The 12598-nt window shown below is 38.3% G+C and overlaps 1 protein-coding gene across 1 annotated transcript in view; it reads left to right on the top strand.

The window, feature by feature from the left end:
* Positions 1 to 12598, top strand: part of SORCS2 (sortilin-related VPS10 domain containing receptor 2) — a 99164-nt gene that overhangs the window by 32238 nt on the left and 54328 nt on the right. The window contains exons 10-11 of the mRNA XM_010134095.1: positions 982 to 1084; positions 11293 to 11369. Of these exons, the coding sequence (XP_010132397.1) occupies positions 982 to 1084; positions 11293 to 11369 (180 nt within the window). The remainder of the gene's footprint in view (positions 1 to 981; positions 1085 to 11292; positions 11370 to 12598) is intronic.

Genomic DNA, 12598 nt, shown 5'->3' with positions numbered 1-12598 from the left:
TCGTGTAGATCAATTTGACACAAAGAGAACATTTGTTCTCGTGTGTCAACCACACAACCCAGGTCAGAGTAATCATTACAGCAGTCATTTGTGTCTGCATGTAAGAGGCACATCATCAGTCAAAAAGAGCTTACCAATACCTTTTTTTCCCCATCTTTTATATTTTTGGTTCATCTTAAACCAAGATAATCCTTAGTTCCCTGTCAAAGGGAACTCTTGACTGTTGCTTGGAAATAAACACCATAAATGCTTTTAGTCCTGCCACTGCCAGAGCTTCAATCCTTCTCCATGTAGCAGAAGTGACAGGCTGGATCTTCTGGCTCCCTTTTGAAGGGTTCAAGACCTTGCTACACAGTTCAAGCCTGCAGGTCCTGATCCAGAGCTCTCTGAGATACATGAAAAGATTGCAGTGGCAGCAGCTCTCAGGCAATGCTGGCAGCCCTCTCCTGGTAAAGCTTGTGGTCAGATTGCAATGAGCAATATGACCTTTGACAGCCACTGCTCAACGAGCAAGAAGCAGTTAGTTGTTTAGCAAGGAAAGATGGTGAGATGTGTCCAAAAGTCATTATGCTATTTTTCATACCACTTTTATTCTAAAAAAGAAATTTCAGTACAAACAGTTGGTTTTATTAATAATTTTACCAATTACTTGGGACCAACATACATGCAATGCTTGTTGCTGATAGTTAGCGTTTTTAAGCAATTCTGTCAGAAGGGCGTTTTATACAATGAATTCATCCTAATTTCTTTTAGTTTGTAAATCCTTTTGTTGAGACAGTGGCACACTACGCAGACATCAGCAGAGATTCTTGATAGAAAGCTAAGGTTGATGCTTCAGACTGGAATTTGGCTCCATGGGAAACAGCCATTCTGTTTCTCTACAAAGACAGACATTGCTGAAGCTGCTCTCACTGAGCATTCATTGGAGGAGCCTAACTACTATCAGTTATTTTTAAAACCTGCCTTCTTCTTCCCCAAAAGCCTGATTGCTATCTTCACCTCCATCTCCGCTGGGCAGACAATCCCTACGTGTCGGGAACAGTCCACACGAAGGACACTGCGCCAGGGCTCATAATGGGGGCAGGTAAATATATGACATTTTTTAAAACCTGAAATGTGGCAGTGGTTCCTTGTAGATCTAGTCTTTTGGTTTATAACAGTACCATGCTGCAAACCTTGCGAATATGAGGCTTTCCCTGCAGAATAATCAAAGAATTTTATAAAAGTTAATTGAAGTGCCTTCTAGGGCAGATTCATGGCAGTTGCTTGGATACATTATGCTGTATAGTATCTCCTTCCCCATTAGTGTGATGTGGAGGAGTGATGGCCAAAGGACTTGTCCTCCATTCTTTTTCTCTGGAAGTGGGGTGTAGGGCCTCCAGCATCATGAATAGCCAAGCAAATCCAATAAATTGATGTAGATGGTGACCAAGCCTTTGTTCTTTACACTTAGATACAGATAATTGTTCTTGTAGTTTTTATTAATTCCTTTCTGCCTAAAGAGAGATGAAGTGAAAGAGGCAGATATGTCTCTGTGTAGGGAGCAGTGCTGGTTTTGGTATCTCCATTATAACACACATATGGAAGCTGTGGTACTGTGAAGCGGCGTTTGATTATAGAAATTCCATTGCAGTGTTGACTACTCACCAAGAAAAATATTCACAAAACTCTGTTTTACTTTGTATCCTTGTGATTCATCATTCATTTCATTTAACTTTCTGTTGCTTTGTTTCAACATTACTGAAATGTTAACTGTTCTAAGAGCTTTTTGAAAGTGCTTTATTTTCTTCTTATTTTACAGACTGTGTTTAGGTGAAATAGACACAAGCACTGCTTCTCTTTTCATAAAAGTGTATCTGCTTTTAATCAATAATGGTTTCTGCCTTAGCTTATGCTAGGCTCTTTTAAACGGCTTAATGAAAATTTTCTGAGAATATCAAGGTGGGCATGTCTGGTGTTTAAAGAGAATGACAGTTGCCATTACTTCAACATAATTAAAGATTTCAAGCTTCCCCCAGTGTAAATGAGTTTAAAGTATTTTACTGGAGGCAGACCTAACTGGTGAAATGCTGCTATGTCTTTACTGACATGAATAAGACCAAGGATTCACACAGTGCCCTTGTAGATACATTTCTATTGGGTGTTTAATTCACATTTTATGCACCCCAGTATTTCAAAAACTAACTTCTGTCTCAGGGATTTTCTTTTTACATAGAGGTAGTCCTATCCTAATTGAGATTCTTAATTTTAGCTTCATCATATTGTATCTGAATGCCTTCTAGTAGCAAATTAAGCAATGAGGCTTACATGACGATTAGTCACGTACTTCTATTTAATTTTTCTCTGCATTATAATTCAATGTGGGAGACTGATACTCATTGAGATGTTGGCTTGTTTTCTTTTGGTTGTGTTTTGTGGAGGTTTGTTAAGTGCACTGTTCTCTGAGATTATATTAGGGATGGCAGGTCGGAGAATAGTATTTTGCACTTGATTCCTCCCTAGAATGGGGTGGGATTTTATCCCTGTAATGTTGTCTTACCACGCCGGGTAGGTAAAGTTGTCAACAGCTTTTCTTGATGTAAACATGGGGGAGTCTTTTTGATTACATGCAGCTATCACTAAGAACTGAACTAATTATTTTAGCATTCTAGTATTAATTGTTAGATCTGACTTGATTGTGGAGAAACCTATGATGTAATGGAAATGGAAGAGAGGCACCCTCCCTCAATGCAGCTGGCTTAAAAATCTGGGAGAGATGGTATGAAAGTGGGAAAAATTTGCCCAGGAGTAGTGCAGTATGTCCTTTCTTGGGTAGAAGGTCATGTAGTTACAAAGGAGCCAAGGGACTTATTTTGGAGTCTTAAAAATATTAAAGAGCAACTGTATCTCCTTGCCAACAGACAACCAGAATCAACTCTGATTTTGACTTGCATTTGCATTACTTGGATGCTCAGGTCTTCTGGATTCAGTGCACATGTTTGATCTTGTCTGGCAAACCTAATATCCTTGTAAACTTACACTTCTTATCAGAAATATATTTCATACAATGAGCTTGAGTTTCTTCTGCCTGATCCTTGGAACTGATAATTCCAGGAAAACCAGCAGAAGTAGTAGGTTCTTAGCACATACAGAAATCAGATTGTTCGGGCCACATCACACACTATTGGAATTTTACTGTTAGATTTAGGGAGAGTGCATCTTCTGGAAATGACTGAAGATGATAAAGATCTGTGAATGTCAGCTGATCACAGTGTGTCTAGAAACCATCTGTGCCTTGTGCTGTGAAAATGGGAAATGCATTCTGAGGGTGAAGTAGGTAAATAATTGCCAATGGAGAGAGGGAAATATTAATACCCTGGAAAAATACTGCACAGTGACCTTATTAAGAAGAACGTGTATCCGATCAGCAGTTTTCAGGACCAGTGAGCAGGTGCTGAGAAGAACAACTTGGCAGTTGATGAAAATAGAGAATACTTACAAGAGAGGAACCTCATTAGCTTAGAAAAATAAAGGACAATAAAGAATATCATTTTTTTTTCCTGAAAGAGTAACCCTGGGGTAGAAACAAGTGATGTAAACAAGTGGATAAGAACTAGAAATTAGAAAACCGTTTCTAACCACAAGAGCCATAAAGTTCATCCTCTCAATAAGAAGAAAAGGGAAAAAAAATCCCTTTAACTTGAATTTTGGCTGCTTTATAGGAAGCTTATACAACACAGCTGCCTGTGGTAATGGAAAACCTAACCTGTGTCTTAAGGATAGTTTTGATACTGTGCTTGAAAATCAGAGCACAGAGACTACTGAATATTGTTCTAATTTAAAAAATGATTTAATGGTGAACAGCATTAAAGCCTAGAACATTTGAGAAAAACGTAATAGGATGTTAAAATTGCATCTTTTTAAACTCATATTTACAAACAAAAATTCCACTCTATTAAAGTTGCAGAAATTGTTCTGAGAAATGCATATTTTTAGCATGCATATATATAAATTGTGTAGGCAGAGAGACAGAGCACTACATTTTATAGCTGCATATTAAAGTGTTCTTTTAAATAACTGCTTTGCTCCCTTTAAGTAATGAAATAGGATTTTGCATTTATATTTGATTTTTGTGCATTTTAATCTTGGCGACAGCTTCTATTTCTCTCAGCATCAGCTATGAAATATGTGTCAATTGACGTGTAAATTTTTACTATAAACTTGCAAAGGACTTTTCTATGAAAAATGTTTAGGGAAGTCTAGTTTTTTCAGGTGCTAGTTTACGATAATTGTCTACTTAGCTTCCAATCCAGATGGCAAATCAAGCAAGCAGTAAATTCTGCGCTAAATTCACACAAATTGAGGAAGTCCTGGTAAAGTTCAGTTTACTTTTTGTCATATCAGGCCCACACTGCAGACATCGTGATAAATTTCTATCTTTTTTCACAAAAGGAGCATACCAGGATGCTGCTATAAAAAGGGTGAGGGAACAGGGCATTTCCCAGTGCACTTTGGAGTGAAGATCCTCCAGTTCACTTGGATTTTTCTCATGTCAACATGTTCCCCCCTTCTGATGGTGTGAATCGCTCCCTCAGCTGAACACATCTTCGGTTTACCAGGCAAAAAACTGTCTGTCGGGGACATTTAAACACAAATTGGTCGTATGTTTGTTCTGCACTGTGACTCCAAGTTTACAAACCATGACGTTTTAGCTTATTGTGCTTTGACTGAAGGCATGTTACAACTGTATTAATTACCAGTAATCTAGGCAAGGCACATCTCTCTTTTTGGAGTAGTTGTCTGCCTGTATGCTAAATTTAAGTGCCTGGAAAAGATTTTCCATATTAGAAGAATCAGCAAAGTGTGGCATATGGGGATTATTTATTCTCACAGTAAGCATGTCTAAAATCACATAATAAAATCACATAATAAAATGGGTAAATGCAGTGATAAGTAGTGCTTAAAACATGAAAATTAATAGTAAATTGTAAAGGAAAGTAATCTCCCATATTTGTGTAACCCAGTAGGAACCTGCCAAAATGCCTGAGCAAAGACAAATTTTAATTACTCTCTTGAGATCTGTGTGTGTTTTTCACAGCTATGCCATCTTTCCCAAGAGCTTGGCTGGCCATCAGTCATTTCTAAAACACATTGCTTGATTTCACATCCCTGTGCTACCAACTGCTAAACTGTTACAAATAGCCTGGAGAACTATGTTGAACGGTAGTTAGGATCCCTGTATTGTAGTTTTGGGGACTGCCAGGGTGTCACGTGTGATTTTTCCCAGTTACTTTAAAAATTTGTGTTTACTTAAGACAACTAAAAATGCAGAAGAGGATTTCCTGTATCTGAAAGTACAGTTTGAAAATGTTTATAAGAATGCAAGTACCAGAAATGAAAAATGACTGCTTAATCAAAAAATTGAAAATGCTGGCCAAAATGTTTCCTTTTGTTTCCTAAACTGAAGAAACAATTAGTCAGAACAGAACAACTGCAGAGTCATACTGACTCAGGCCAAGAGTCCATCTAGCACAGTATCCTGGCTCTGTTGGTGGCAAAAGCCTTTGGACAAGTGTTTAAGAATAATTCCAGTGTATGTGGTCCCCAGGACATGTTTTGGAAGAAGGCACACACACGTGAGACTGGTAAGTACTATGGTCAAGACAGACAGCATCAGGTTTACCTCTCCTAACCTACACAGCTCAACAAACTATCATGCCTTGGCCTTCTATGCTGAGTTACATCCGGCGTGACCAGGGAGATGCCACACACATCCTTCAGTTTCATCACAGGAAAACACAATTTTCATGGCCTGTAACATAACCCTCATGTTATTTCAGGTAATTTGAACTGGGAAGGGAGAGGGAACAGCACAAGAATACATCATCTGGCCATGGCAGCACCACCTAGGGAGAGCTGGGTGTGAGCTCAATGTCAGTGTCAATAGGGTCAGGTCATGCCAAATGTACTTGGCTGCAGGACAGTCTCTGGCCTTCCCTTATCTCATTATGTGTGGTGTTTGCAATAATGTCATCCCCTTATTAGGGACAAAATATGAACCTCTACAAATGCCCTTAACAGCAATATTTATAAGATTGGATGAGAAATATAGAAAGCAAAGCTGAAGCAAACGCAGTAATTGAAGGCTTTTTTTCCCCATTCCTGTCATTTCACTACAGAAAGAATATAAAGTAAGAGAAACTTGAGAAGCTTCTGTATTACAAAAAAAAAGTTCTTGAAACTAGATGGCAAAGCAGTCTGTGTCATGTATCAGAGGGATTTTCAGGCCATTTAGATCAAAAAGCATTGTTAAAATTACACCATTTATAGCTCTGACTAGTATAGCCGCCTCATGGTTTAACCCCAGCTGGCAACTAAGCCTCACACAGCTGCTCATTCACTCCCCGCCTGGTGGAATGTGGGGAAGAGAATTGGAGGGGTAAAAGTAAGAAAATGCATGGTTTGAGACAAGGACAGTTTAATAATTGGGAAAAAAAGAAGTAATGAAAAGGAAAGTAACAAAGAGAGAGAAATAAAACCCAGGAAAGACAAGTGATGCAAATGAAAGCAATTGCTCACCACCAACCGATGCTCAGCCAGTCCCCCAGAAGTGCCCCCTGCCAACCTTCATCCTAGTTTTATTACTGAGCACGACATCATGTGGTAAGGACTATCCCTTTGGCCAGTTGGGTCCAGCTGTCCCAGCTGTGTCTCCTCCCAACTTCTTGTGCACCCCCAGGGTGGTGTGAGGGGCAGAAAAGGCTTTGACCTGTGTAAGCTCTCCTCAGCAATGAGTAAAACATCCCTGTGTTATCAGCATTGTTTCCAGCACAAACCCAAAACACAGCCTCCCACCAGCTACTGTGAAGAAAAGTAACCCTGTCCCAGCCCAAACCAGCACAAGCCTGCAGCTGATTACCATTCCAGATGCAGTAACTATTTCAGTATGACCTTGCCTTTACTGTGTTAGCTTACCTTTACCTGATACCACAGAGGATTTTGAGATCTAACACAGACTCACTAAAATGATAGAAAAGTTCCCATGTTTTAGTGGCACACCTGAGGAGTTAGTGAGGAGATTTAGAGCTGTAACGAGGAACATGGATTTTGGTGTAATTCACCAGGCAAACAGCACACTCACGTCTGTGGGTGTGCGGTGGAGTCCAAATGCTTCAGGACATGGTACTTAACACACCTTAAGTGTTAGCTTCCAGTCTTGGGGCTGAGCTTAATTTGACTGTTTCTCACCTGTATCACTTGATCACAATGTCAGTTGTGCACAAGTGTTATTGGCTGCCACACTTACCACAAATATGGTTCTTAATTCTCCTCAGATACAGCATGGGAACTTTCAGGGTGTCTCAGCTCTACTTTGAGTGCTCTTGTGACTTTGCAGTTGTTTGTTTGTAGTGTTATTAATGTCAGGATTTTTTTTGCATTTCATTTGATGTGCAAAATGATGAGCTGTTGTAAAGGGGTTTACAGGGTGTTATTACATGTATTTTGTTTAGTTAGCTGTAATATGACACACTGCAAGGTAGCTAGAGCCAAAGTTTATGCACTTTATTTTAAATCTCGAAAAGAACAGTTTCCCAAATATTTGAAGTAATTTTTTGTTAGAACATCAAAAATGGAAACAGCGTAACTCTTTCAATAGAAAAAAATTCATAACTCGTTTGACATGTGTTATATAGAAAGGTTTGCAAATACAACTGCTAAGTTCTTTGGAGGACTTATTTTAATTCCAGTTCTACTTTTTCAAGCTAACAGCTTTCCAAGATATCCTTGGCTTAACAAACTCTTCACACCCCTCTGTGTTCCTATGGAAATTTCCTTCTGCCTGGCACCTCTGAGATATGGCTGCATGGCTGCTTTTCCCTGCACTTTGCAGGAGCCTCCCCCTGTCTCCTTTGGTGATGCAGGTTTCCTCTTGCTGCCCACGTGCTTTTTCTTTCTGAATTCACTGACACTTTTTGGCAGCAACACATTGTCTGCAGTACCCACATAGCAAATGACAACTCAATTAAGAAGTTTTATCCTTCCTTAATGAAAGGGGGTTCTTATGTTCTGAGAGACTTGACTTTATAAAGGTTGCAAAATTATGTAATATAATTGTGTGTCCTAAAAAAAAATCTGAAAGAAGTGGAAACTGCAGCCTTTGTAAATGTGCAGAACATGATGTCAGCAATCAGAAGTTCCTGCATGCACAACTTCTGGGTTTTCACCCTTGACCTGGGGATGAACTACTTTCAAAGGTCAAAGAGCAGTCAAGTGCTTTTTTCCCAAAGCAGTACCCCAGCCTCTATGCCAAGTTTGTCATCTGATGTTTTTTGTCAGAATGGCATTTCTCTGTAATTGTAACTAGGTCCACCAACTCCTTTTGCTCATTCACCAAGAAAAGACAATAAAAATATAACCAAAACAGAAGTCATGTCTGTCTTGTTACAGAGCTGCAATTACAAAGCTATTGCTAATATCTTTCAGTCATTACCATATCAGCTGGATGTAAAAGGTTTTCTAATGAAGCACAGGTTGATGCTGTTTGGGTTACAGACTAATTCTCCATTAGCAAAGGCAATTTACCACTGCACTTTTAAAAGTAGCAATTTCAAAGATATCCTTGCAATTCTCCATATATGGATATCAAAAGATATCCATAGCAGTTCTCAAAATAAAGACCTACTCATGCAAGTGGATTTCAGTAAGTGGTGAAAAGAGGTAGAATAAACAGCATTTATCCGGGAGCAAAATTAACAATCATTCATTAAAGGTATCTGTGCAAAAAAAGGGTATAGACTGACAGCAGTACATTAGATTCTAGCAGGCAAATAAATACTTCTATCCTCAGCTCTCTCAAGGAAAAAATGCTGTGAGTAATTACAGAAGCACAAGCATATACCCCTTTTGCAGAAATATACACCAGTGAAAACTATATAGAGGAAAGTAAGAAAAGCAAATATAAACAGTATATGAACATATATAAACTGTTTATTTATATAAACAGTAAATCACATCTCCCTCCCCTTCCTGAGAAGGTGATTTCTCATTCATACTTCTTTCTAGTGACCATATTAATCTTTGCTAGACAAAGCTGATGCGATCTGGTCCTGCTCCCTGATGACATCTGTGAGACAGGGGAAATTAAGATCATTTTTTGTGATCTTTGCTCACATAGATTTTTGGGATTCAATGTGGTAAGTTCAAAATGGCCATTCACCAAATATATTTAAATAAACCTGCATTTGGGGTGAAAATGCACTTGAATTCAGGGGTAAATCTTTCATTTTGGAAAGGTCACATTAGGTAATATTCATGACTTAATTGTTCCTAATAGTTGGGTTTTTTTCTCTTACACTGGAAGATCTGCCTGAATGAATGCAACGTGATTGGAACCAGAAGATGTCATTTTCCAAGGACTACAGGACAGAGTAAAACCAAAAGTTGAATTTTTTCTTAAAAAAAAAAAAAAAAAAAAAAAAAAAAACTTTTGTTAGGCCTGTGGTCCTTTGTCCTTAACACTAGTGGTCCTTTCTCTTTAACACTGATCGTGTGGTTGTACCTTTTGGTTGTTTCTGTCACGCAGGCTTCATTTTGATTGCTGGTATCACTAGAGCCTTTGTTTCTTAAAGCTAGACAGCCTTATGTAAAAACGACAACCCTTTTGTGAAGCCATATGATGGCCCTTGCTACCCCAACTGCACAGACCAAGTCAGAGCAGTGGGAAGGCGAGACCATGTGCCTCCCAGGCAAGCACCCCACAGCCTTGGTGGTGACTTAAGGGCGGCCTGTTTTTCAAAGATTAAGATATTTGCAAGGAAGTAATAGAGGCTGTTCACAGTTTTATTTTTCCCTCCTGCTTGGCACAACTGCTGTCACAGCCAATAGTAGTCATGAGGGTCATCCCTGCACTTTGAATCTAAGCTGGTTTTGGCATGCTTCTAATCTTATAGGTCTTACATCTATTTCATCCATACGACCCTGGTTCTTAAGTATGTGTTCAGTCCACATCACCTTATTTACAAAATGACATGGCCAACTAAATCTGTGCTGAATTATTTGATATATGAGAGAACATGAAGTGGGTTGGAAAGGTGAAAACCCAAGAAGGGGCAGTGGCATCTTCTGAAATGTTAGATGTAGTTGAAAGAAATGAACTGATCCTATAAATTTCCTGATCCAACATAAATATCCTAATCCTGTCCAGACTGCATTTAGGATTAAATAATTAGAGTTATAACACTTAAACAACGCAGCACATGCTACTTTGATGGTCCAAGTATGCCCTGTATTTTGGGCAATGGCTGCTGTTATTCCTTTTGGGAACCTTTCAGCCCTTGAGCACCCTCAGATCTGTTTCAGTCATTAAAAACAACTTGTTATGTTACACACAAGTAAAATTTCATACTGCCATCTTAATCTCAACTTGTCTCTTCTGCTTAAGAGGGTCTGACAACTTCTATCATACTTCTGCTGTAAAAACAAGCAAAACATATATTTAAGTCTAAATCCCCTGGAGCATATGATGTAGAAGGAATGTTGTGCTATGATTGCTTCTCCCCTACAACACTGTTAAACTGCCTGGTGTCTTAAGAGTTTGCTCTTTGAAATACTGCCTGTTAAAAGACAGAGATCTCAGTATTTGGGGTTGCATCTGCTAAGATCATCTTCCACAAGTTTGTTTTAAAACTTCTGTTTACTTTGAGCAATCTGAGTGCTAGCTGCTGCTCCTCAGTGCTTTCTGTCAAAATATTCAGTAGCTTCTGGATCAATATATAGGTAAATCAAGTAATTGTGCTTTAAATTCTTTTGTATTTATACCCTTTTTCAAAGTGCCACCTCTCTTCAGTTTTATGTATTTTTCCAGATTGTAGATATTGCTACCACTTCATAAAGTCTTACAGATACAATATTTTTTATTTTAACAATTCAAGGTGAACATGAAAAATTTTGCAAAATGTAATTAGGGTGAAGGTTTATGGGTATAAAGGCTTCTGAATATGGGCATTTCAGACTTACAACTTAGATACGTATTCTTTTATAATAATTTTTCAGCATGCAGCAACAATACTAAAATGCTGCTTTGACCTCTGCATTTCGCCTCATCACCCTCACCTCTGTATAACTAGCAATGTAAAGGAAGAGGTTAGAAGTGGACATACGTGTTTTAAAAGGATTCATCTGGTGCTACCAGGAGTGAAGTAAACCTGTTGATCATCTGAGTTTAGTTCTTGCTCTGACTGGAGTCAGGACAAGATCCAGTCTCTTTTGCTCATGTGGATGCTCATGCTCTTGTGACCTCCTGTTTTGTGACAGGTAACTTGGGGTCCCAGCTGGTTGAATATAAAGAAGAGATGTACATAACGTCTGACTGTGGAAACACATGGCGTCAGGTAGGAAACAGAAATCATTAAAGGCACCTGGAAATAATTTTAATGTACCAAATGTGATTAATTTTATAATGCTTAACTAATGTTTATATGCTCATTCTTTTGAGGGAGGTGGCTATTATTATCCCCGTTTTGTTTGGAAGCTGGGAGAGATTAAGAAGATGATTTGAAAAGACTCAAATTGGTCGGGCTCTTAGGTTCTGCTGAAATTCAAATATTTTGGTCTTTTTAAAGATCTTATAACTATCTTCCGTAAAAAACATTGAAGTCTCGTCAGTTTTAATAATTTAGTAGTCCTCCTATGCCAATGATGAAGTGGACTTGGACTCGATCTTGCAGTACAAATATTCCAAGCTGAAAAACATGTTTTAGGTAGAAAGGCAGAAATTCTTCAGCTTCATAGTCTGAAAACTGGTATTTAAGTTTAAACTTTTGTTTGTCATTGAAACAGAGAAAGGAGAAAGGATTAAAAAACCCCCCACAAATCTTTGAATGTTTTTTAGTATAATTCCATTAATTATGGACTACAAACACCAAAGGAATAAACAAAGGGCACTCATATAGTAGCTGTAATGCCATTTAAACTCTGGATGTCTTTTGCTTCCAATGCCTAGTGACAGTTTAAGTTTTGCACCTTTATTATGTATTTTTTCCTAAACTGCTCTGTCTCAGCAATACTTGATCGCAGGGATATTTTGTTTTTGTGCGTGGGGCAACAACACACACTGCGACTAGAATCTACTTATAATGTAAATCCAGGAGGAAAAAAAAAAGGGGGGCCAAAGTGTGTCAAAAAGTCATTTACTTTCAGTTAAAATAGTATTTCAGTGTTCAGCTGAAATAAAATTGTGTTATCTTCTGAGAGCAAGTAAGCGAGAAAATGTTCTCACTAGTGTCACTGAACTTGGGGAATTTGAGATTAAAAAAGGAAAATACTGATGATTTCTGACATTGCTGTGGTAGGGTGCCATTAATATCCCACAGAAGAGCTTTTTAAAAGAAATGCATTATTTTTGTCATGATAGTGTCCTTTGATGTTTAAAAGATTAAATTTTATGCTAAATTCCTTATCAAAATCTACATATGATAAATAGGTGTTTAAATGCAAAAGCCCTCCAGGATTGACAGTGGGTACTGTGTTGCCTCATACTTCACAAAGGACTTTCTGATAATTTACTGTCTCCATTTGTCAAAGTTCTATAGTTTTTTCTCAGGTGAAAAGAAGAGTGAAG

The sequence above is a fragment of the Buceros rhinoceros genome, unplaced genomic scaffold, assembly GCF_000710305.1.
Source record: "Buceros rhinoceros silvestris isolate BGI_N320 unplaced genomic scaffold, ASM71030v1 scaffold8084, whole genome shotgun sequence".
Classification (NCBI taxonomy): Eukaryota; Metazoa; Chordata; class Aves; order Bucerotiformes; family Bucerotidae; genus Buceros; species Buceros rhinoceros.
Note: the sequence above shows the minus strand (reverse complement) of the source record. Positions and strands in the feature narration are given on the sequence as shown.